At 38.7% G+C, this 27,663-nt stretch overlaps 1 protein-coding gene across 2 annotated transcripts in view; it reads right to left on the bottom strand.

Moving 5' to 3' along the window:
• LOC135211170 (cAMP-dependent protein kinase type I regulatory subunit-like) overlaps positions 1-27,663 on the bottom strand; it is a 247,572-nt gene that overhangs the window by 178,000 nt on the left and 41,909 nt on the right. Inside the window, exon 1 of one of the 2 annotated variants that reach the window (XM_064244373.1) lies at positions 25,633-25,650. The exons of the other annotated variant lie outside the window; for it this stretch is intronic. Coding sequence (XP_064100443.1) covers positions 25,633-25,635 — 3 coding nt within the window. The 5' untranslated portion in view covers positions 25,636-25,650. Of the gene's footprint in view, positions 1-25,632; positions 25,651-27,663 lie in introns of those variants that run through there. 2 annotated transcript variants of the gene reach the window in all.

Below are 27,663 nucleotides of genomic sequence, written 5' to 3'. Positions count from 1 at the left end.
CGACGAGAAATCGGATGAAGCCAAGGTAATATCCGGTGTGCCGCAAGGTACGGTGTTAGCTGCAATACTGTTTGTTATTATGAATTGAAGACATAGACAATAATGTTAAGGATTCGGTAGTGAGTAGTTTCGCAGATGACACAAGAATAAGTAGAGAAATTACTTGTGATGAAGATAGGAACGCTCTACAAAGAGACCTTAACAAAGTATATGATTGGCAGAGGTAAATAGGATGGTATTTAACTCTGATAAATTTGAATCAATAAATTATGGAGACAGAGAAAGAAAGCTATATGCATATAAGGGACCTAATAATGAGACCATCACAAATAAGGAAGCAGTTAAAGACCTTGTGTGATGATGAATAGGAACATGTTATGCAATGATCAAATAGCAACTCTGTTGGCAAAATGTAAAGCAAAGCAAAAATGGGAATGTTGTTACGGCACTTCAAAAAACAAGAAAAGCTGACACATGATTATGCTTTATAAAACATATGTTCGTAGTCCACCCCTTGAATATTGCAATATGATATGGTACCCCCACACTACTCAAAAGGATATTGCACAAATAGAGAGTGTACAAAGGTCCTTTAGCAGGCTAGAATAGAAGAAGTTAAGGGACCTAGACTACTGGGAAAGACTACAATTCTTTAAAAATTAAAATATAGTCTGGAAAGGAGAAGAGAACGCTACATGATAATTCAGCATGGAAACAGATAGAAGGAATAGCAGAAAATATCATGGAACTAAAAAATATCAGAAAGAGCAAGCAGAGGTAGATTAATAGTGCCCAAAAATATACCAGGAAAAATAAGGAAAGCACACAGGACATTAATCCACTACGCACCAGCATCGATAATGCAGCGTCTATTCAATGCGTTGCCAGCTCATCTGAGGAATATATCAGGAGTGAGCGTAGATGTGTTTTTAAGAATAAGCTCGACAAATATCTAAACTGCATCCCAGACCATCCAAGATTGGAAGATGCAAAATATACCGGAAGATGTACTAGCAACTCTCTGGTAGACATTAGAGGTGCCTCACACTGAGTGGGACCTGGGGCAACCCGAACAAGATTGTAAGGTCTGTAAGGTAAGGTAAGAGAGAGAGAGAGAGAGAGAGAGAGAGAGAGAGAGAGAATATAATTCACAGAAGACAAAGAGCTATTTAGAGAGAGAGAGAGAGAGAGAACTGACGACTGATTTCCGTGAGCAAACACAACTGAAATTAGACAATTAGGACAGAAAATTTACGAAACGCGATGCCGACCCTTTCATTCCCGACAACGCTAAATTTGCAGAATCCATCAAGACGCCATGTCATTACGTCGTCAGGTCACGACCCGAAAAAAAATGGTATAGGTCATGACCTTAAAAAAAATTGGTATGGGTTACGATCCCCCAAAAATGGGCAAAGGTCACGACCCCCCCCCCCCCCCAAAAAAAATGGCATATGTCACGACTTCCCCCCCAAAAAAGGGCATAGGTCACGACCCTCCAAAAAAAAGGGCATAGGTCACGACCCCTCCAAAAAAATGGTAAAGGTCACGACCCCAACAAGAAATATTATAGGTCACGACCTACAAAAAAAAAAAAAAAAAAAAAAAAAAAAAAAAGTTATGACCCAGAAAATAATGATTTACATCACAAACCCCGAAAAAAATGGTACCTATAGGTCACGACTTAAGAAAAAAATTGCTGTAGGTCGTGACCCGCCAAAAAAAAGGTTTACAACATGACCTCCCCCAACAAATGGTATGGGTCACGGTCCCAAAAATTAGAAAAACCGTATAAGTCACAAAAAATGGTATAGGTCATGACCCCGAAAAAGTGATATAGGGCATGATCCCCATGAAATACGGTTTAGGTCACGACCTCCCTAAGAAATGGTACTGATCACAAACCTCCCCAAAATGGTATAGGTCACTAAACTTCACCCCTCCCCCCCAAAAAAAAAAATGTTAAAGGTCACGACCCTCAAAAAATGATATAGGTCACGACCTCCTAACAAATGGTATAGGTCACGATTCGCCCCTACTACCCAACCCCCAAAATGGTATAGATCACGACCCCCCACCCTAAAAAGAACACACAAAAAATTGGAATAGGTCACGAGCCCCGAAAAATAACGATGGATTTTCGTATTTTTGTAAACAAATCTGTCCAGGAACGAAGTAGCAAGAGGCAAAAACACGACACGTTAGAAGTTAATTACTCGGGAGAGAAAACTACACAATCCCCCCCTCTCCCCCCTTCGACGAGAAGAAAGGCATAAATCAAACCAAAATTTGACGCAACCCCTTTTTTCTCTGCCCTAATTGCAGAGCCTTTAATGCCGACCCTTACCGTAATGCCCCCCACTACAAAGTTAATGAGGAGGGAGGGGAGGACGAGGGGGAGGAGGAGGAATAGGTTTGGTTATTACATCTCCCCGAGGACTTCCCCATGTACCTTAATTGATTTGCTCGACTAACAAAATTAACCCTTTTCTTCTTTGCGAGAGGGAAAAAAAAAAAAAAAAAAATTCTCTACTCAATCCTTTTCGCTCTCAGGAGAGAGAGAGAGAGAGAGAGCAGTTTGAGAGCATGAGAGGAGAGAGAAGAGAGAAGAGAGGAGAGAGAGATAATTATCTTCAAAGAAGAGACAATGGTAAGTGGGGTACAGCCTTATTTCAACTCTGAAGCAAAACCAGAGAACTTGGTTACCCTACGACTGATTTCAATGGGCAACTTACTCGTCAATTAAAACAAAAGATAACCCTTCAGGGATCCTTCAAGGAGTGTGAGGAACCCCGATATCCTTCCGATCAAACCACTCCAGAAAATCCACACTACTTTTGCCATTAACAATAGGAGTGACCGGCCAGCATCAAGTTCTTCAATTGAAGGGGCATGTTGAAATAAGCTCCTGTTCGTTATAATTAGGAATTGTGTGTGTGAGTATATGTGAATGTATGTATGTATGTATGTATAATAAATATATATATATATATATATATATATATATATATATATATATATATATATATATATATATATATATATGTGTGTGTGTGTGTGTGTGTAATGTGGAAATTTAACACCACCACCACCAATAATAATAATGATAGTAATGGTAATTGAAAAACCCATTCCGTTACAATTGAGACCGTCGAGCAACTAATGACTCCTTTCACACATCTGTAGCATATCCGTGGAATACAGGCTGACCCCGATACCGTCCCCAAGAAAGAGGGAAGACGACCTTCACCCTAATGGGGTGCTTTATCAAAATGACCATGAATCGAGGAAGGAAAGAATGAAAGACCTCATTAATAATAATGTTAATAATAATAGTATTCATAATATTACTGCCATCTAACACTGGCCGACCTTGCAATCATAAGACAGCGCGGAATCGATAATCTCGGACTATGTAAATTCACGTGATTGTATCTCTTGGACTGAATTCGAATGAAAATTGCAACCTTTGGAACTCAATTTCTCATCCACATGATGCTTCCATGGCAAATATATGGCGAAAATCACACAACATTACATGTTCGTGTAAATGGATTAAATACTCAACGACACATATACTGAACATGCGCGAAAAAAGATATAATACTTAACACATGTACGTGTGTGTGTGTGTGTGTGTGTGTGTGTGTGTGTGTGTGTGTGTGTGTGTGTATATATATATATATATATATATATATATATATATATATATATATATTATAATATATATATATATATATATATATATAAGAATAGAAAAGAGAGAGAGAGAGAGAGAGAGAGAGAGAGAGAGAGAGAGAGAAAACATCAATATTGTATTTCGAAATTCAAATATATCACTTCGGCAGCTACGCCGTAATTCTGTTTTTATGAGGAGAAGTCGATCTTTTCGAGACATAAATCAAGCCAAGTGGGTGCACTAATGAGACCACCTATACCATAATGCCCATCATTCTAATTAGGCGGGATATGGCTCTCTGGACGTCACAGAACCTAACAAAGTTACAAATCTATGAAGTCAAGATTTCCTTGACATATTATGACTGTGAATATCAAGAGAAAAAAGTAAAAAGTTGCGACTTTTCTGTACAGCGTATAATATTGTATGAAACTCTCACCCACCGCCTAGGACACTTTCTACCTTGGCCCAGTAGTGGCCTGCGTTGTTGGCACGCATAGCGGTGCCTGACGCACGATCGTGACTCACTTTAACCTTAAAATAACATAAATTACCGAGGATAGACGGCTGCAATTTAGCATGTTTGATGACTGGAGGGTAGATGGCCAACATACCAACTCGTAGTCCTGTAGCCTCGTTAGTTTCGAAGATGTGGGGCGGACAGAAAAAGTGCGGATGGATAGACAAACAGCCACCTCAGTAGTTTTCTTTTACAGAAAACTAAAACCGGACGCCAGCGTTTCAAAAGCAGGGAAAATACTGAACGTGTTAATAGTGCCATGACCAAAATATAATTAGGAGTCTCAATTGGTTCCTTCGATCATTATAGCAAACGTCTTTAATATGAATTTGACATGGTATTTTTAAGGCGGCCATACACGTACGCGACTGGTTTGTCCTGCCGGGATTACCGCGCGCTCCAGTCCGCTTGGGTATTGCCCAGACACGCAGAGGACTTGCTCTACGCATATTTTGAGAGTGCAGCGTTAATATGCAGTGGCCGTGTTCCTTTCAGTCCTGTAGCGTCCTGACATAGCGAGTGTTTTTAAATCATGGCACCAAGTAAAATGAAGATAAGTGCAATAATGATAATAGCACTCCTGTAAGACGAATACGAGCATGAAATATGCAAGAAAAATCGTAAAGTATGGGTGAAACCATGGCTAATAAAGAGGTGTTTTACCAAATGACTTAAATGAAAGAATTAAAAGAAAATAACCCGGAAGATTATAGAAATTATTTAAGAATGACTGATGATGAGTGGGGTGTTCCTAATTTTGATTGCTGCTTCAGGTAATCATGTAACGGAATCCATTCATATAGTTTAGGAGGACCTCTTGAATATACAATATGCTTTTCAGCATTTCCATTTTATTTAACCTACCCAAAGGTTTACCTGCATTTCAGAATGTTTCTCTCTCTCTCTCTCTCTCTCAAGGTGACATGGAATGTATCATTCTTAAACGTACTTTACTTCGTATAACAGGAATCTGAGTTGACTCTGGAGATGAAAGAATTTGAATATCGATGAAAGGTGTAATATGGATGACTATGGACAGATTTCCTCTCAAATGTTTTACTAGTGAAATTCACAGTCGTTTAAAAATGTTAATGTTTTTATCGCCAAGGTTATCCTTTAAAATGTTTTATAAATTAATTGTAAAACTAATTTATATTAGGCAAAAGATACATGAAAGGCTGGCAATTTTGGTTTTCACAAAAGCTGTTTGCATCTATCTATTTTTTTACATAATTCCAGCAATTGCTCATAAGCTGCTTGTCTTTTTACTTAATTGGAATAATCCGGACTTCGTATTTTCCACAAGCACGGTAGTGCTCTGTACAGGTAAAAAAAAATCACGAATTAAATTTCGTGAGATACCAAAAAAATCACGAATTAAATTTCGTGATACCATAAAAAATCACGAATTAAATTTCGTGATACCATAAAAAATCACGAATTAAATTTCGTGATACCATAAAAAAAATCACGAATTAAATTTCGTGCTACCCAAAAAAAAATCACGAATTAAATTTCGTGATACAAAAAAAATCACGAATTAAATTTTGTGAGATAAATACTTGACTGACTGCGACATCCTTTCACAACAGCAGTACTACCCCGACTCCCACGAGGAAATAGAGTATTGTACATCAACATGTTGAAACTTTGCCTTAGTCCTTCCTAACACCCGCACCGCGAGTCGTGACGCGCCAGTCAGTTCAACATGCTGAAAGGACGACGGAACAGGACTGGCTTGACAGGAGGACTGGCATCAATAGCCCCCATACACGGATAAAGACTGACCGGTTCGTGCCAGTCGCTATGAAATCAGCGCGCCAGTCGCGTACGCGTATGGCCGCCATTAGATTAATTCTGGTCATACAAAGGAATTCTTTCATCAAACAAATGTTAGTGTGTTCTCCATTCCAATTCGAAAAAATTGAAATTTGGCTGTTTCTAAATATCTTTGCACAGTTAAAAAAACTTTTCCTTGACAATGCACAAGTGCACAGTTGCATACACAGTACACTATATAGCTAAGTCTATACATCTCAACTAGATACAAAAAAACTTGTGTATACTAATACACAAAATTACGCACAATGGCTATCATGCACGAAGTGCCATATACTTATCCAGTCCAAGCTACGGAGAACGAATAACCAACGCAAACAGAAAACACTTTTCATCATAAACAAAACCGCTAAACAAACCGACCAGACTACGTATCCCAAGAACCAACAGACGGAACGACCGAATCTTTCAACCAGAAGGTGACGCCGCTCAAAATCGAAAGGGAAATGACCATAGTAATAAAATATACTTGAATTTACGTACTGCACCCGCGCTCTGGCCCTCTGGCCCCGATCTTGGGCCAGAACCCCGCACCCTACAGACCTTCCGACCGACCCTACCGGAGTCCCCCTCCCGGCTCTCCCCTTGGGGAATTAGGTCGTAAAAAACGACACCAGGTCGAAGAGCGATTTATGATCCACGGTGCTGACTCGAGGGTCAGATGTGCTGTGATCATCAAACAACGAAATTGGTCTGCTGATCTGGTTCATCCAGATGCCCCGATATTGGCGTTATTTCGCAGTACAGAGAGAGAGAGAGAGAGAGAGAGAGAGAGTTTCACCCCAATATTAAGTAAAAATTAGTTTTACCAAACCACTGAGCTGATTAACAGCACTCCTAGGGCTGGCCCGAAGGATTTAAGATATTTTTACGTGGCTAGGAACCAACTGGTTACCTATAAACGGGACCAACATCTTATTGTGGGATCCGAACCACATTATATCGAGAAATATCAGGTACACGGGTGAAGAACTAAGTCTAAGTCTAGAGAGGAAGACCGGATCTTCTGGAAAAAGATCTTCACCGCCAGGGATCTACTAATTGGGCCTGTCTAGATCAAAGGTCGAATGCGCTACAACAGCATAACACACACACACACACACACAGAGAGAGAGAGAGAGAGAGAGAGCGAGAGCGAGAGCGAGAGCGAGAGCGAGAGAGAGAGAGAGAGAGAGAGAGCGAGAGCGAGAGAGAGAGAGAATTTGGTTAAAAACAAGTCTACATCCATTTTATCACTGAATACGAATGATGAAAATTCATGTAGAAATATATGTAGTGAGACTACAAGATGAAGACAAATAAAAAATTTCGAGACATACCAAATGATGAGGTTTGAAAGCCTGGCAGGGACATAGGACATTTTTTTTTTTTTTTAGCAAACTGAGTTGGAAAAATTTTAATTAGGACATCGCGCATTTTTTTAGCCATCCGACTTGGAAAGGACGTAATTAACGTACACAATCCACATCATATTTGTTAATATTATTACCGCTATGTTCGAGTGTTCCTGTGAGGTTATTAACATTAGGATCACTGGAATTACCTCGTCAAAATTCACGTGACCACAGCTACAGTCCGAATAACCAACGGAAGTAAACTTACATACAAAACAAATATACTATACATTCATACATATATACATACACACACTGAATTATCTTTCACTGACCACGACCTGCCAAAATTGTTGGCGGGTCCGTCACTCAAAGACCTTAAAATCAGACACGCGAACCAGTCGGACGACACAAAACACTACTGCTAACAAATATCTGGGAGTATTTGAAGGAGCAATTAGGCGATGATAAATGCCTACGATTTTCAAGGGCACTGCAATAGATTTAAAACGATGTGGTACTAAAAAAAAAAATAAATTTCCAAAGTGCCACCTCTCTTAAGGCAATCAATGTTAGTTTATTCTGTAGGTATCCAAAGTATAACCAATCACTGTTAGTTTATTTTGTTAAGTATCCAAAATGTTAAATTTTTTAATACCTTTTTGAAACAATCTCAGGGGAGATTTTTCCAAAGCTATGAAGTATCGCTCCAAAATATTTTACTGAATAGAGCACCTACATTACATAACATCCGGCGATGCGTAATTTCAACATTTCATTCGCATCTAGTCCTAATCAATTCACCGCTTGATTCACGTCAGACTTATTCTCAGGACTTTTATGCATTTTTTTTATTCTATTATTGGGTTACAATTCTTTGTTCTCTTATTAGTTACACATTTCCGCAACATAGATCATTCTCTTCCTCTTTAAGAAAGGTATTAAATGTTCTGTGACCATAACTTGGATAATACAAACGCATGCTGATGTAGTATATATCAGCTTGAAGCACAAGACCCCCACTCTATCTATCTTGCCATGATCCTTACAAATAAAGTTTCTGACAACTGGTTCACACCTCATAATGCTCAGAACTTCATAAGACTTTAGATTTTTCGCCCGATGATGTGATTATCCATAACTGCATTAAGACGGCACACAAAACACTACGCAAAAAACCTTCGTCCATGCATCAAAAACTCCATCCAAAATTAATGTACTTATTAGAATACGCAGAGAACGAAGAAACTTTATCTATTCAGACACATGGCATATATAAATCTCAACTTAAGTCATGAAAAAGAACGGAAATGATCCAAGGAGAATTGCAGATAATCTAGTACCAATAAGTTACATAGATTCGTAGAGGTACACACCCAGGTCTACACAGTTATCATCATCCTTTAATAGACTATTCATAAACATATGGAAGAGCGCAATCATTTGCGTTTTGCACACACACACACACACACACACACACACACAGAGAGAGGAGAGAGAGAGAGAGAAAATAACTCCGGCATACAGCCAGAACTGTCAACGTGCATGAAACACGCTTACAATGTTCGTAAATCTCAGGAGAAACGTTGTTTAAGATGGTCACGTCCACAGCTGGACACCATCTAGCCACTATCGCGTTCAGAAGATGAAACTCGACGGTCATTTTTATTCAATTTCCCGTCAACTTCCATCGTGAAAAAACGAAGACCTTGGAGGCTGACACGTCCCTCCGTAACCCTTCAGGAGAGGACAGGCGAAGACACGAGAGGAAATTATAAGGAAATGGAGGCAGATAAAAGGGACCGAGGAGGATACTCAATTTCCCAAAGAGGATTTTTTTATTAATGAATGTTTTTTGGGGTTTCTGGGTTTATTAAGGGATTATTTTTAATCTGCTCTTCTTACCTTTTCCAAGAGCTCAATTATCAGAGACCTGTATCATCTATCTTTTCTAGGTCTCAACCAATTAGAATAGTAGCTACGACTTGAAGGTTTCTTGACAGAAAAATAGGACATGCCCAGGTAAACGATGAAGCACACTTTACATTCCTATTCCACGCAATGTTCTGAGACGCCAAAATTTAACATCAACATTACCATTTTCATCCTTTTCTTGGTCAACAGGAAAATTTGTCTTCCTTTGACCACCCTTAGTTTCCTCACAGTGCTTAAAAAATTCCTAGTACAAAAATATTGACAACGAATTTAGAATATAGATTTTAGCTAAGCCAAAAGCCAAGCACTGGGACCTATGAGGCCATTCAGTGCTGATTAGGAAACTGACAGTAAAAAGGTTTGAGAAAAGGAAAACCTCACAGCTGCACTATGAAATATTTGTCAAGAGATGGTACAAGGTAGATAGCAAGATGGAAGAAAGATAATTTGAATGGACGTACAGTAAAAGGAATGAAAGGGGTTGCAGCTAGAGGCTGAAGGGATGCCGCAAAAAACCTTTTAGTTGTGCCTTCAGTATACTGCATGAGGTGCACTGACAGCACAACCCCCATCCCCGCCCACTCTGAATAATTGACATCAAATTGGATAAACTTCAAATTGAAGCCGACTACTTCGTAGATTAAAATTGCAAGCAGAATGAAACGTGGCTAACAGTACACTTTACAGTTTTAGCACAGTTGCGATAATGCCTTATTTAAAAATGAATAAATAAATAAATCAATAAAGATCTAAAAGAAGGATAACATACTCACATATTGCATGCATACTGAAGCTGTGATAACAATTATGCAAACCTGATCTTTTTGTCATGTCGCATACTGAATAATAAACAACAAATTACCATCATCAGCAAGTCAACTACAAATAAATAAAATAGAAGTAAAAATAATTCAAGATAAGACAGTTAACTGTCCAAAATATACGTTGGACAACACATGCTTTACTACAGAAAAAAACTGACAAAAAGTGCAGTTTAACACTGCATTTCAACTTCCAAAAATTAAATGAATATGCAATACAATGATATTCCAACATTCTAGTTGCAGATATATCAACATTATGTATATTGTGAATAACCTTGAATATCTGATGCTACATGCAAAATACGCTACAGCACATTCAGATTTAGAAAATTTTTAAAACAAGACAGAGAAAGTGGTTGTGTGGATAATGTGCGAAAGCTATAGGGGTGAACTTAGTTCTGTGTACTAAAGAGATGTCTTGACTAAGGTAGATTGAAGGTGGTGCCAAGTAAAGAGTAAAAGAAATAGTGAAAACTGCCTGGAAGAAGAAATAGACTGCTGAACAACTGCAAATACTAAATAAAATCATCAATAAACACAGATATGGGCAGTGACAAAGACAATGGAGATTCTGAAAAAGTCTTACTATAAATATATTACTAAGATCAAATTCAAGGCCGGAGTACGATATGCTTATCATATCACATATGAGGTAGTGATGGAGAGATGAACTGTCCAGTGACTCGAAAAAAAATAAAGGGAGCTTGCCAAGTTGTGATGGCTTTGCTTTGACATATGAGAAGGGATAACGAACAGTTAGAACAGTAAGTGATATGGAAGTAACATGACCAAGACCAGTATAGAGACCTAAGAAATCAAGGAAAATAGGCATAGATGATCAAAACCACAGAGAAACTCAAGCCCCAAAAGGGGGAAAGATGTGAAGCCATCAATGATGAGTTTGAATCATGAATACTAGCTACTCAGCAGGAACTCTCTACCCTAAAGAGCATCAAGCTGTAATTAACTGTTGATATTTAAAGGGCATACTTATTTTCAATCAGTATTTTCATCCTTTCATTCACAATTCTGATGATAATCAAGTCCTCACACAGACAAAACATGTACAGTGATTTAAAAGAAATGTAAACACAAACATGTATGCAGCAATACTTCTTTTCACATTAAGACATATGACAGTAAAACACTCAAAGATTAAAGTCAGTGAGAGGAAGACAAATGAAAATGGACTTAAGTACTTCGAACCAGCATCCCAATCATTACAAGAACCTACACTATAGTTATGGAAAAAAGAAGAACGAGGCAATTTTAAAATAACTTAAATCATCTTAGCTATTAAATTCAGGTCAGGAAAATGAACATTTTAAGCCAGAAAATACCAAACAAACATTAGTCTGTCCCTAGATACAATTCCCTATCTCCAGCAGGAAAAATATCTTACAGGGTGAAAGGGATACTAGTCTGTCTGCATTATTTCTAATGTGGAAATGTTAACGGTCACAGATAAAGTTCCTCTTTTCACGGTTAAAATAAACATAGGGTTGACAAAAGCCAGGTATTCATTTGTCTACTACCAAAACAAAAATCTAACAGTTTATCAGTGCTCTTACCAAGGCCCTTCATGAAAATTCCACAGTTTTTCAAACAATGCCAAAATTACACTAAATGCCTAAAATTATATGACTGCCAAGTAACCGAGATGTTCTAAATAAAATTACCCCAAGGTAACTCACAAGACAAAAATATAATCAGAACTTATTGGGAATATGAAGCTGTTAATCCCAAAATCAACCAGAAACAACAATCTCATTTTTCATGACCACTTCAGCAATAAGCCCTCTTTCTTTCTCTTAGTGTAGTTGAAGTTTCACTTTGTATAGGAGAATATGATATTCCAGGTTTGCTATTCTTTTTTCCACTTTCAATGACTATGCTTCACTAAGTCCTTGATTTCACTATTCTCCATTATCTGAGACGTTGCCACTATCATAAATGCTGCTATTTTCCAAAAATTAATTAACACTGTCAGCTGTCCATAGCTTCCATGAAATTAACCCTTTAAGAAACTGTAAACACTGAAAATGATCATAAAATCTTGTACAAATCTTTATTTAAAAATCTGACTTAACTGGTTGAAAAAGTCACACTAAGCACATTAATTGAGGACTCATTGGGTCCCATCAAATATCTTAAGCTAATATGTTTTATATGTTCTTTGTGTTATGAAGAACAGCACAATCATCAGTGGATTCATTTACTTTTAAAACAAAAGAATAATTTCCTTATCCTCCATCAGTTACAGTCCTCATCTGTCAGCAAATCAACAATGGGAATGGCAGTGCGATCTATTCACAGCAGATAAATCTTTGGTAGTTTTATCAGCATTTCATTATTTTTTTGTCTAAATGTTTCAAGAACTCAGTATATACAGTATACCAAAACACCTTTAACTAAATTTGTGATACGGTACTCGCAAACTGAATATCAATTTTTGGGAAAAATACTACAACAGTTCTGTAATCCAATATCCTTAACCACATGATATTGCAAATATTCTCAACATTCCTGACTGGATTACTGACATTCTGCTATAAAGTAAAGATTGATCATGATTTTTTTTGAGGGGATATCATACTTGTTTAGGATTCCAATCAAGGATATTCCAAGGATAAGTATAAATTTCTTGATGTAAAGCTGACAGGTGTAAATTCAGGCAAAGCATCACACAAAGCAGGAGTTCCAGTACAGGAAACAAACTTATATCTGACACCATTCATGCTAATTAGGTTGCATAACTGGTCAATCAAATCAATTAACTAAATGGCAATGGTGGCAAGTTACTTATAAAGCATTATCTTCACCAATTCTCAAAATCTTTTAATGAGGACAATAATGCCTCTCTTGAATCACATTCAATTTCTGCTCATGAAATGGAGATAATGAGACAACAGTATACAGTGGACCCCCGTATTCGTGTTCTCCGGATTCGCGGACTCTCACATTCGCGGATCTCTCGGGAATGTTTCCCCGCATTATTCGCGGAAAATTCGCGCATTCGCGGTATTTTGCTATGAGAAATATCCACAAATTCCTGTTATTTATGGTCAATTTCATCATAAAATGCAATTTTGTGATAAAAATATTAAAAAAACCAATTTTGAGTGGTTTTTCTTGAGTTTTAACTAACAAAATAGGCTGTTTTTAGCATTTTTATAGGGGTTCCAAACATTCGCGGATTCTAACTATTCACTTGGGAGTCTGGTACGCATTCCCCCGCGAATACGGGGGAACCACTGTATTCCTGAACTTATTTTCATTTACAAGTTAAATCCAAAGTAGAAATATGTTCTTAAGATTAGGGGTTATCTTCCACATCTTGCAAGAAAACTTGTTAGAACACCCAACTACTACTTTGTAAATAATGTATTTTGTAAATGTCCCCATCAATTTGTTCAGAATGATCAAGTGGCATTCAGTTCTGTAAACATGCCTCAAACTTAATTTCACTACAGACTTCTGCATTCTGTGCAACTGATTCTTTTACCCTTATTGCATCACGAGTTTTCAAACTTCATGACGAATTGAGTTTGACCAACCATGTTCTTTTATACACCACCTACCAAGGTTTTGCTTGCCTTAAGAATAGGGCGTGAATGGGGATGGGTATAATTTCAACTGAATAGTCACATACACTGACCAGACAATAAATTATAACTGATCTTAGGTTGCTAGATTTCCACTTTGAAAATTAGGAATTGAAAAGAAAAATACCAAATTTGTAACTAATTTGTATTTTTCATAACTAACAAACCTGAGGTCTTAACATTAGGATTTACTAGCGCCAAGCTGGAAACCGGTAGAATTAAAATTACACTTGTGAGATCCAGGGACTAATGGCATCTATACCAGGTCACGGGGCATGTATACCCAGAATGCCCACGGCTACCTGTGACCCATCAGTTATATTTCTAACCCAGTTTAGACTGCTAGAGGGGTGGTTCGAGGTGGGCCTTTAACTGTTAAGACCTCAGGTTTGTTAGTTATGAAAAATACAAATTAGTTACAAATTTGGTATTTGTTCATACACGAAACAAACCTTCGGTCTTAACATTAGAATAGACTTACTATTGGAGGGAGGTAAGTCTCTACAACTGACTGGGAGTTTGCCACCTTATCCATTTCCGAATATATAGGGAAATTCTAAGAGAATGGACAATGAACCTAGGACCAAAGATATAAGCGGATCTATTGGTTTCCTCCCACTGGGTGTAGATACCATTCTACTGTTTACTTACTCTTGTCCCTTGCGACTGGATCCACCTTCACCCCTCTTTTCCTTATTATCCAGAGGGGTGTGTTGCTACTGAAAAGTATATCATCAGCTAAGATAGCTTCACAGTATGGCTGACCATCTCACCTGCATCTAGTCCGTTCCAGCACATGACGGTACTCTCCTTCATATTGCCCGTAGTTAAAGGAGTAGGAAGAAAGTAGTAAAGAAAAACGACCAGTCATCCCATTCATTCTACTTTCATACCTTCATCTTAGACTAGACGCAAACTGACCCGCCAGGGGCACTGGATGAACTATATTACTTGTTGGGCTGCCACCACTGGACCCAAGGAAAAGGTGTCCAAGGATCTATGGGCAACATCTTTCAAATAAAATGAGGTGAAAGTTGTTTGGCGCTTCCACACGCCAGCTTTCAGTCAGAATTTTATCCACAGACATGTTCTTCTTAAATGCCAGGGAAGCACTCACACCCCTGATGTCATGAGCTCTAGCTCCCACCTGGCTATCTGACCCTCTGTCTTCTGCAGTATAAGCATCTCTGATCGTCTCCCTTAGCCAAAATGATATTGTATTCTTGGACACTTCCTTCTTGTTCCGTCCTGTACTTACGAACAACCTCTGGCACCCCGGCCTGAGGTGCCTTGTTCTCTTTAAGTACTCCCTTAGTGCCCTGACGGGGCACAGGAGCATTTCAGCTTTGTCGTTGTCTACAAAGTCTGCCAAGGAAGGTATGGTAAAGGAGTCGAATCTGCCGTCTACTATTGTTAGATTTTGGGTCTTTGCCACGAATTCTGGGACAAACTCACACACCATTGATCTCCAACCTCTCGAGTGCTTTATGAGATATGAGAGGCCATGTAGCTCCCCCACCCTTTTGGTTGAAGCCAGGGCCAATAAGAAGACTGTCTTCAGGGTCAGGCTCCTATCCGTGGACTGCCTTAGTGGTTCGTAGGGGGGTTTTGTCAGACTACTCAGTACCTTGGTCAGATCCCAATCTGGGGCTTTTAGCTCCTTTGGTGGGCATGACTGTTCAAAGCTCCTCATCAGCATGGCCAACTCCCATGAAGACGATATGTCCACTCATTTCATTCGTAAGACTGAGGCTAGAGCAGCCCTGTACCCCTTCACTGCAGATACAGACATATGTTTTTCTGTTCTGAGATATATCAGAAAGTCTGCTAACTGCTGAATAGTGGTACCGAGTGGAGACACGTTCCCTCTACGACACCAATCACAGTATGCTGACCACTTTCCTTGGTATACTGTCGCAGATGATTTTCTGATATTACCTGCCATCTGAGTTGCTGCTTTCTGCGAAAAGCCCTCGCTCTCGGAGGAGATACTTGACAGTCTCCACCCGTGAAGCGATAGGGACTTCACCGACTGGTGGTACCTCTCCACGTGAGGCTGACACAGAAGGTTGCTCCATGGAGGTAACTCTCTTGGCACATCTACTAGGAGTTCCAGTAGGTCTGGAAACCACTCTGCTTTCGGCCATAACGGGGCTACCAGGGTCATCTTGAGGTTCTGAGACCGCATTACCCTGTTCAGAACCTGACGGATTAGACAAAATGGAGGAAATGCGTACACGTCCAGATTGTCCCAGGGGTGTTGTAGCGCATCTTCTGCTACTGCCTCTGCATCCGGGACTACTGAACAATACACTTCCAACTTTTTGTTGTACCTGGTTGCGAATAGGTCTATGATCGGTCCTTCCCACAACATGAGCATCCTGTCCACTACCTGTTGGTGTAGGGACCACTCCGTTCCCAGAATCTGATCCCTGCGGCTCAACTTGTCGGCCACTATGTTTCTTTTCCCGGAATATACCTGGCCTTGATGTCTACCAGGTTCTCTATAGCCCACTGGTGAAGTTGAACTGTCATCACATGTAACTGCCGAGAAACTAGGCCTCCTTGCTTGTTTATATAAGCTACTACTGTGGTGTTGTCTGACATCAATACCACTGAGTGTCCCTTTACTCTCTCCCTGAATTCTTGTAGAGCCAGGAAAGCTGCTTTCAACTCCAGCACGTTTATATGGAGTTCTCTGTCCTTGCAACTCCATTTTGCTGACACCATCAACTCCTCCATATGGGCTCCCCAGCCTTCTAGTGACGCATCCGAGAACAGCAAGAGGTCTGGGGAGGATTGTTGAAGGGGGACACCCACTGTCAGATTGTCGTCGTTGACCCACCACAGCAAGTCTTTCCTCACTTCTGCCGACAAGGGAATTTGCTCGTACGGGTGATCTACTGTTGGTGACCAAAAACTCCTTCATCCTCCATTGTAGAGACCGAAGGTGTAGCCTTCCTTGTGGTACTAGCTTCTCCAGGGAGGTTAGGATTCCCAGCACCACCTGCCACTGTCTTGCTGGCTGTGTCTGCTTTCCCAGAAAGGCATTCACCACTTGTTTGCATTTCTCTACTCTTTGGTCTGTCGGGAATACTTTGGCTTGTGTTGTGTCTATCACGATTCCCAGATATTCCAAACGTTGACTTGGATCCAGCTGCGACTTCTGCTGATTCACCACAATACCTAGGCTGTGACAAAGCTGCAGGAGGGCCGCCCTGTCCCTGAGTAATTTCTCCCTGGACTTTGCTATCACCAGCCAATCGTCCAGATATCTTATTAGCCTGATCCCCTGAGCATGCGCCCACGCCGACACGAGGGTGAACACTCTTGTAAAAACTTGAGGAGACGTTGTCAATCCGAAGCACAGGACCTTGAACTCGAAAGCTTTCCCTGCAAGACTGAAGCGGAGAAATTTCCTTGAAGACTGATGGACTGGTATCTGAAAGTATGCGTCCTTTAGATCGACTGTCAGCATAAAGTCTCCGATTCTGACTGCTTGTAGAACCGTTTTCGGAGTTTCCATCTTGAAACTGGTTTTCCTTATAAACAGATTCAGCGTTGACAGGTCTATTACTGTCCTCCACTCCCCGTTGGCTTTGGGTACCAGGAAAATCCTGCTGTAGAAGCCTTTTGTCGGACTGCATACTTGTTGCACAGCTCCTTTTTCCATCATCTTCTTCACTTCGTCCTGCAGAATAGTGGCCTTCTGAGATTTGTGGGCATAAGTGACGTGGGGTGATGGTTGATCTGTCAGGGGCGGGATTTGCCAGGCAACCCCCCACTGGTGTGGCCGAGTGATGGGAGGCGCCCATCCTATCTTCTTGAGCCTCTCCCTCTTCCCCTATTGCCCCTTCCTCTGTTGTTTCTATTGTGAAAGGGCCGATGAGTTATCCTCTTTGGGGAAGAGGGTCTTGTGACTCTATTAGGGATGCTATGTCTCACTGTCTTCTTTCGAGACATCTGCTGTTGTCTTCCCTCCAAAGGAGTAGTTTGACTGTTAGAGGTTTTCCTAACTGCCTGTTGCACCAACCTATCGTTAGTGTCCATCCTTCTTCTATCTATCGCCTCTTCCAGTATGACCTCTGGCAACAGTAGTTGCGATTCCAAGATATCCCCATTCCTCATTGCTAACAGGGAATCCAAATCCACATTGCGGCTTAGTCTAGCCAATGCTGCATCTCTCCTCATTAGCAGGATATTTGCCCAAACATTGGCACTTACGTTTGTCAGGTACGCAATCGCCTTGGACCCTGACTGTAGTAATCTAATGAACAATGGTTCATCCACTACTTTCCTTGTTGCTTCCGAGGATGCAATTTTCGCCACTGCTGTTGACCAAAGGTCTAACCAGGACGCAGCCTGAAAGACAGAAGAAGCTGTTGCTTCTAACGTAGCAGCCTCTTGGTACGTCATCAAAGGGCACTCCATTTTAACCTGATCCAAGGTTAATCCAGGCCTTAACCTTACAACATTAGGGTTCATTTGTCTAGACAGCAAAGGGACCTTCGGTGTCGTATAATATTTCCTTTGCTTTATCATTGGAGGGGGAATAAATTTAAATGATCTATTAGATCTTAACCTCTTCATTACCGAAAGTTTGTTTGGAGGTAGGTGGGTACCACCATTCAAGTCTACTACACCGCACCGGGTGCATAAAGGTGGTACGCATAGTACCACCAAAACTCCTCTTTTCAGATAGGGACTTCCAATCATTCTGTAATTTCGGTTTGAAGAGTTTGGAGCAAAATAAACAGTATGACACGATGCCAGACGTATGATGAACCCCAAAAAATATTATTACTGCTTATAGTAGTGTGTAGGTGACAGATGAACTGCGTCTCAACAAAAAATCACAAAACCAGACAAGCGTAAACATGTAATAACTTCTACCCAAGTAAAAATCCAGTTGTATCATTATTTACTGTATTTATTTATTTATTCACGTATTACATTTTACAAATAAAAAATATGAACACCAGATAAATGAAGGTAGAAATAAAGCCTTATAGTAACTTTATATATAAAAAACCAAACCAGAGAAAAAGCGAAAAAGCGATTTCTTCTGAGGACAAGAAACTTGAAAAATTAGTTTAGATACCCCTGATGCCCCTAAAGTTGTTTTCTGTGATGAAACTAATCTTAGAAAACGTAGAAAATGACACTGACCAATTTTTGAAAGATATACTATAAAATTAGCGATTTCCATATTTATTGGCGGGGCTTTCGCTTTAGTTTTTGCTCTCTTTTTTGTTATTACGTGCTTATTTACTGTTCTATTTTGATAATACTTTATGTGCATGTTCCAGGTGCGATATACCAACATTCTGTAAGACCGAATTTCTATTCAAGACCGTAGTTTTCTCACCGACCACCAGTGTCCCTTGTACAAGGGACACTGAGTTTCACATTTTTTTTCATAAAATAATTTTATTTTCCCTGTAGGATGATAAAACTAACAAAGAATATGCGTTATTATAGTGCTAATAATACCTGATAATTTCATTAGCCTGTCTTGATTAGTGTATTTTTGGCAAATATTTTTACGATCGGCACCCCTCCAAACTGGAGTCACTTCCGAGAGATTCAGTTCGGCAGCGAACGCAATGTTTACATTCTGCTCACCCACCCGGTAAAGAAGGGGTTAAGGAATTATCCCTCCCTGCAATCTTTGCGTTTACGTGTTGCAAGACCGATTCCGCATGACTCGAACAAGGCAATTCATACGACACCTTGGTATCCCTCTTTAGTCCAAACGCCATGTCAATTCCAGGAGGAAGCATACTGGCCGGTGTTTCTGTCTTCTCCGAAAGGCTATTGAATTGACGAATCAAATCAATAACCTCTGCATACGAGGCCAGAAACTCTTGGTTTTCTCCTTCCTCCGGCTCTAGTGTACCACTCTCCGTCACGAGAGATGTTGTCTCGCCTCATCTTCTGACAGACGGCCCGGAATTCCACGGCCGCCTGCCCCTACGGCCGCGGTCTCTTTGATCTTTGCTGGCCGCTGTTGGCTCGATCCCAGATAGTCAGCAGGGGAAACGAGAACGTCTCACTCTTTCTCTGCTCACGGATCTAGAGCGAGAATCTCGTCTAGATCTCCAAGATGAAGGCTCCCTTAAGACAGAGGTAAGTTCGTCTCTATTAGCATTGGCATCGTTTTCGAGCGTCGGCGAGCCCGGCCTCGGCCTTCTATCCAGACGGACACTGCCTTCCACGAACGTATCCGCCGAGGTTGCCAACTCTCTATTTTTCGTACTTTTAATAGGAGCCTTATCGTCCTTCGTACGTATTTTGAACGGCCTTACGGGCGAAACTGGGACCTGCATTCCATCCTCTGCTGCACCTTTCGCCGCCAACGTCGATTTTACCAGAGGTATCGCAGTTTTTGCGATCCGAACTGGCAACTCCGCCTCGGCCGCTAGCTCGCCGGCCGTCACCTCTCTCGCTTGTTCAGACTCTTGCGAACGGCTTCGTCTGCCAACCTTGTGCTTAACAGCCACTGATTTTCCGACCTTCTTGCTGACTTGGAAATGACAGTCTTGGTCCGAAGAAGAGGAAGAATTGATTCTTCTCCTCTTGGCCCGAGGATCCGCTAGGAACTCCCGAATCCTCCTCCAACGCTTGACTGGCGCTCGCCGTGACGTTATCGGACTTAGCGATGACGCCGAACTAGAGGAAGAAGACGAAGAAGGCGAATCACACTTTTTCTTTTTGTCTCTCTTATTCATTCTCTCCTCTATATCCTGTAATTTCTGCATTACAGTTTGCATTGACGGGTCAGAAGGCATATTAGCGTCTGGGTGCAGCGAAAAAGCCGAGAATCGGTCTGTGACGTCATCACGCCTGCCATCTCAGAGTGTGACGTATGTTGTGGCGTCATCCCTCTCGTAGGGAGAGACTGAGAGGTTTCTGCTGGCAACCGCACGTTTGCTGCCAAACTACCTCCCACGTTCTGCATCGCTGTAAATACTGAGTGGGATGGTGAAGCCGCGGCATTAATTCCCATAAATTGCAAGCCCGGGGGATTAGGAACATTCAGCGCTGCCGGACCCTGCTGGAACCGTGATGTCATATAATGCGCAAGCAGACCATCCAAGGTTGGTACGCCTGGTAGGCCTAGCGCTGACCACGTACCATCTAACCTATGCGCTTGAGTAGCAGGAGCCTGGAACAAAGATGGCGGATCTCCCCCTCTACTTGCTGGGAACAAAGGAGAGTGCAAATTATTCATAAAATTACCCAAGGCCCCTCCTGACGTTTCCGATACAGAACCGCTAGGAGAAACCGAAGGGGTATGAGACAATTCAAAAGCAGGTGGAGAAACATATGGAGCAGCCTGGTTTATTACCGATACAAAAGAAGCCGGTAAGGTTTGGTCATCCAAAGATGGCGTCACCCCCTTTCTTTTGTATTGGCTTTTCCCATAGAACTTCTTCCACTGTTCCACCGACCAACCGCGACAAACAGAACACGGATTAGTAACCGTACATACGTTTTCCCTGCACCTACTACACGTTGGATGAGGATCCGTCGACACCGAAGTTAGGAACCTAGAACAAGGGAAGCCACCGACTCCTGGGCATTTCCTTTGTCTCCTCTTCGAAGCGGTAGACGATCCCGATGTTGAGGCAAAATTCTCCATCATACCACGTATACACTCTTACCACACATGATCACACTTGGAGAAAGAAAAGGAATGAAAAAAAAAATGAAATGGATAAAGAACGGGCAAACTGAAAAACCGGCTTTAAATGAGATAGACAGTAACACGTCTTATCTTAAAGGCGGTAGGAAAATAACTGATGGGTCACAGGTAGCCGTGGGCATTCTGGGTATACATGCCCCGTGACCTGGTACAGATGCCATTAGTCCCTGGATCTCACAAGTGTAATTTTAATTCTACCGGTTTCCAGCTTGGCGCTAGTAAATCCTAATGTTAAGACCGAAGGTTTGTTTCGTGTATGAACAAATTATAATTCTTTGTCTAATTTTGACTGTTCCTTCAGCCTGAAAATTCCAAAAACATTCCAGCCATGAAGTTACTGACCTTTTTTATATAAATGTTATTCTAAATTTGTCCTGTTTCTTCATTTTTTCACAAAATTGTAGTCGTGTCTGCCAATCTCAGAGCAAGTACTTCATATGCCACAAAGCTCTATTTCACTCATTTCATGAGCTGTTACAAAATGTCATGACTTATTAATGTAGAGAGCAGTTCGCTCTACAAAATTATTGTTGGGGTACATAACCACCTATTTTTTCGGATGGTCTACTAGTTTTAATGAGCAAGTATGTTACAGTGAACTAAGGATTTTTACAGTTATTTGCAAAATGACACTAAATAGAATTTCTCTTTTACTAAGGTTTATTTTTGGGGGAATTAACAAGCAGACTTTCTCAATCATTTCAGCAACTAAAAGTAGACCTTCATCGTATGCCAAAGAACTGAGCCTTAAATAATTCATTTACCCTGTCTGAAGGACTGAAATCTTAAGTGTTGAGTGCAAAAAGGGGAGTACTTCATATATGTTATACATTACAGGTGTAGGAATGACTGAGGGGGATGGTGAAAGATAATTAAACTCTTCACTCAGCCTCCCCTTTTCAATTAGGTATTATTCAGGTGAATCCACTTTGTTCCCCCCCCCTTTTTTTTTACCGAGGTCACCTCAGGTGATGCAGTCACTTTCCTTACATCAGAGAGGTACTATATCTTCTCACCCATTCTCCAGATCACATTTTTCATGTAGTATATTTATTAATGCACTCTTGAGACTATCAATTACAAACATTCAAATTTTTCACTTTTATCCAATACACAGGAATTTTAATTTCAAATCATTTCTGTGGAAAGTTCAGCAAAGATCGTAGTCTTTAGATTTTGTTTCATACAAACAATACACATAAGCACTAAATACCACTTGACAAACTAACATCTGAAACTAATCACCATCACCACAATGGCAAAAAACAGCAGTTTAATAACTATCCATAACTAACCTACAGGATTTAACTCATGTCAGAATATTGGTTAACAAAGCTTGCTCATAATCTTGTAATAAATGAACAGCAGGTGTGTGGCATATGAATTACTAGCAAGGAAGTCACTGATAATACACTAACTCAACACTCACCCCTTATCCAAATAATTCCCCCTACAGACTGAAACTTCAGCAGGGGAAAAGGGTACTCCAAACACCTGTTCCACATCCTAAAAACAGGATGAGATATGCCACTTAATGGATGACTGTCTGAGAGAGGTCATTGATGCAACCTGGGCTAATAAAATACCATGAATTCAATCAACCAGGGGCTCAACATACACAATCTACAGCTGCATATATATCCAACACTTAATGAAAAGCACTTCAGTGAGTGTTATCAATTAAGTGAAATGAGGTAAATTTTGTAATAAAGGAATGATGCATATGTTAGATTTTTCTACTTTTACAATCACAAAGGCTACACGAATATTGAGAGAGAGAGAGAGAGAGAGAGAGAGAGAAGAGAGAGAGAGAGCGAGAGAGAGAGAGAGAAGAGCAGAGAGAGAGAGACGAGAGAGAGCGAGAGAGGGGTGAGAGAGATAGAGAGAGAGAGAGAGAGAGAGAGAGAGAGAGAGAGAGAGAGAGAGAGAGAGAGAGAGAGAGAGAGAATATTTTAATAAAATAATTCCACTGAACTGCAAGACTAAGGCAACTCAAATCGTTCCCTACAACAAAATTGTATGATACTAAAACTGATGCACATTGCATCAGCTTAAATTCAAAGTACAGGACCTAAAATTATAGCTTACAACATTAATGAAATTCTACAATCCAAGTTCTAAAAGCCCAGAAAATTTGTCAAACAAAACTTGAAACTAACCAGTCCACCACCAAACTCATCAATGAAAATGACACAATTTACCAATAATCTTATACTTTTATTCTACCACAAACTTTATACTCTTTACTATTGTACTTTTTGAGTACTTTGGTAGTCAACGTAAACTACATTTAATTTAATTCCTACCAGGAATTGAATGCATAAAGCTTGGATTTGGACAACAAAGCTTCTTCATACTCCATACTTTTTGTACAAACTTACTATATCAAGAACACGATGTATGTAGCATCTTAATACCTTGGCATAAAAACGACTTAACACAATAGAGGTAGTCCTCTACATACAAACATTCAAATTAAAAACAAAGGTGTCAACATGATACGCAGGATTTATGAAATTAACGAGATGTATTTCACTAACTTTTTAAAAAATGATTAAGAAATTTTGTTCACCACAGCCTATAATATATATATATATATATATATATATATATATATAGAGATATATCTATAATATCTATATATATATATATCTATATTATATATTCTATATATCTAAATATATATATATATATATCTATATCTAGATATCTAATATATAGATATATCTATATATATTTATAATTATATGATATTATATTATATATATATTACTATAGAATATATATATAAGATATATATATAATATATATATATATATATATATATATATATATATATATATACTATCTATATTATATATATATAGATATATCTAATATATATATATAATAACTACGTTATCTATATATATATATATCTTATATTATCTATATATATATCTATATATATAATTATATATATATATTATATAGATAGCTATATAGATCATATATCTCATATTCGTACTCTATCTATCTATATATAGTATATATATGATTCTATAATATATCTATATATATATATATCTATTATATGATATAGTATATATATATATCTATCATATATATATCTATATATATATATCTATATATAGATATATATATATATAGATATATTATATTATATATTATAGGGGGTTAGAGCATCATATATATCTATCTATATCTATATATATATATATATAATATCTATGCTATCTCTATATATATAGATATATATATATATATATAATTAATCTAGATATATAATATATATAATATATATATATAGATATATATATATATATAGATATATATATATATATATATCTATATATATATATTATATATATATATATATATTATATATATATATATATATCTATATATATATATATATATATATATATATATAAATATATATATAGATATATATCTAGATATATATATATATATATATTATTATATATCTATATATTTCGTCGTATATAATATTATATATCTATATATATATATATATATTATATATCTATATATATTAATAATATAATATAATATAGATATATATAATATATTATATATAGATATATAATTATCATATTATATATTATCATACTACTAGTATATAGATTATATATTAAGATATATATAGATATATATATATATATAAGAATAGATATAATATAATATTAGTTTTTTTTTTTTTTTTTTTTTCGAAGGACATATATATATATATAGATAGATATATATATATATATTATATAGAGCGAATATATAGTATATATTATTATGAGCTAATATAACAGAGAGGATATATATATATATATATATCAGAATACTATAATATTAGATATAAGATGATATATACTATTATGATATAGAGATATAGAGATATATATAGATATAAATATATACTATATATAGATTAGATATATAATATATATAATACTATAGTATTAGAATATTATTATATATATATATACTAGATATGATATATAATATATATATATATATATATATATATATATATATATATATAGCAATTTGTCTTGATAGAAAGCTTTACTACTGTTAGTTTAACTCACGAACTGTATTTAAAAATGAGCTCTTGTACCCAAAATCATTTGTCTGTGGAGGACTACCTGTGCAACTAAAACAAAAGAACCTTACCATTGTACTGATGTTCAAAATTTATTCCACCATTGCAACACTCACCTGGAAAAAATAAATTTATGAAATTTTTCATAAGGTCAGCTCAATATCTTACTGTCAACATTCATTAAATACTATAACAAAAATATATCACTTATGAAAAATGTTAGTGACATAGATATCAACCACTGCATAATAAAATGCCTTTTTAAGTTTTGGCAACGTAAGAAATAGCAGCACCCAATTCCTTTACCCACTACATATACCTTTATCATATTTCTTCCCATTTCAATATAAGTTCAATGGGATGGGCAAAACAAACCTCATCATTAACAGTTTTTATGTCAGATCTTTCCTTTACAGTGTTGGGCTGGCAAACCTTATTCCTTGCCCTTCACAGTCCTCATGGAAAATAAACAATAAACCTCAAGAAAATCAACAGACTTGCCTCTTGGATACACGAGTTCCAAGACTTAGAAAAAAAAATTAAGACACTAAAAAGCCAGTGAATTAAATAATCTGAGCATTATTGAGTCTATAGATCAAGTGTGAGAGGTGTTACTAGGATAATTGAGGAGAGTCAAGCTCCTTCTTCAGCTAAATAAACAAGTCGCCAAAATTAATATAAGGAGAGAAACGAGATGATAACTACAACTGAAGTTGTAAGGTAATTACATCCTGTTATGAAATAAAATTCCAAACTGAGTGAAGGACATCATAAAACCTAAATTATAGAGATGATGAAGAGCATATGGAATTAACATAAATCAAAGGTACCTTATCTTTGAAAACATACTAAAGTTCATTTGAATTATCTTCCTGAAATAGTGTCTGGAAATAACTTTAATATCCGATGTTCAGTGATGTGAAGGATACCACAAGAAGAGCACAAATGCCTGATTCATAAGAAGATCCATGAATAACAGTAGTAGGAGATTGGAGAAGATTATATAGAACAAGGTAAAATATATGTGAAAAGACAAAACCAAAGTGAACACACGAAAATGCAGGAGGAAGATGGAGATTGCAATATTGACAACAGGCAATAAATACTTGGCTAGAGAAAAAGATTAAGAGTAATAAGATGGAAGTCTGGCAAACAAGAGCTTCATATCAAGGTTTTTTAAAAAGAGATGGAAGTAAAAATGGGAAGGGAAGATACACTAACACTCTCCGAAACACCAACACTCCCGAGAACACGGCTGCATTGTTCCTCCCTCATAGGCGAAGAAAGAGCAAAGTCCTTAGCCTTCAACACTTGATACGCTGATGCGGCGGAGAGGGGAAAGGAGAGGAAGACAGCACTGGTTCCTTAACGATCTCTTCGCAGGAGGCGGGGATGATGCAACATGTTTCCTTCCAGTCCTTCTAGCCGACATGGCAGCCAACTTATCATCCAAAACAGAGTCCAACCTCTTAAGAACAGCCTGGCATTAAAGCCTCAGACGGATCAGCAAGAGAAGGCTCCGATGACATGGAAGGGAGATGCAGTGAACTGGGCTGCAGAGATGACGTCATGGCTGAGTGAGTCAGCGGCGCAGAGGAGATGACTGGGAGTGACGTCAACGATGGAAGTGAGGTCACAAGTGGTGAAGACGTCACGGCTTCCCCTCAATCCGAATGGGAAGCAGACGCCACTGGCAGAGGAATACAAAATGACTGACCCCGTGACGTCATTAGCGGGGCTGACGCCGCGGCTTCCCTCTGACTCGAAGAAGCGGCAACAGTCACTGGCAGAGCAATACAAAATGGCTGACCTTGGCTACCCACAAAGACGAGGCCGGGAGGAGGGGGAGGGTCTAGCCACCATGAGGAGGGGGGGGTAGCGAGCATCCATGAAGAGCGCCAGCAACTCCTCCAAGGACGGAGAACCCCCTAGCCCGAGCGTCTTCCAAATCACCGCTATCTTGGACGCCTCCGACTCTGGAATAAAGGAGAATAATAAAAAAGCCTCCTCCCTCCCGGGAATCAAATTAACTCCCGAAGAAAAGACTGACACGGTGGCGTAGGTGTGTAATCTTTGACCACTCTTCACCTGATATACACACG

Source organism: Macrobrachium nipponense, chromosome 4 (assembly GCF_015104395.2).
Source record: "Macrobrachium nipponense isolate FS-2020 chromosome 4, ASM1510439v2, whole genome shotgun sequence".
Taxonomy (NCBI): domain Eukaryota; kingdom Metazoa; phylum Arthropoda; class Malacostraca; order Decapoda; family Palaemonidae; genus Macrobrachium; species Macrobrachium nipponense.
This window is presented reverse-complemented; position numbering and strand designations above follow the sequence as displayed.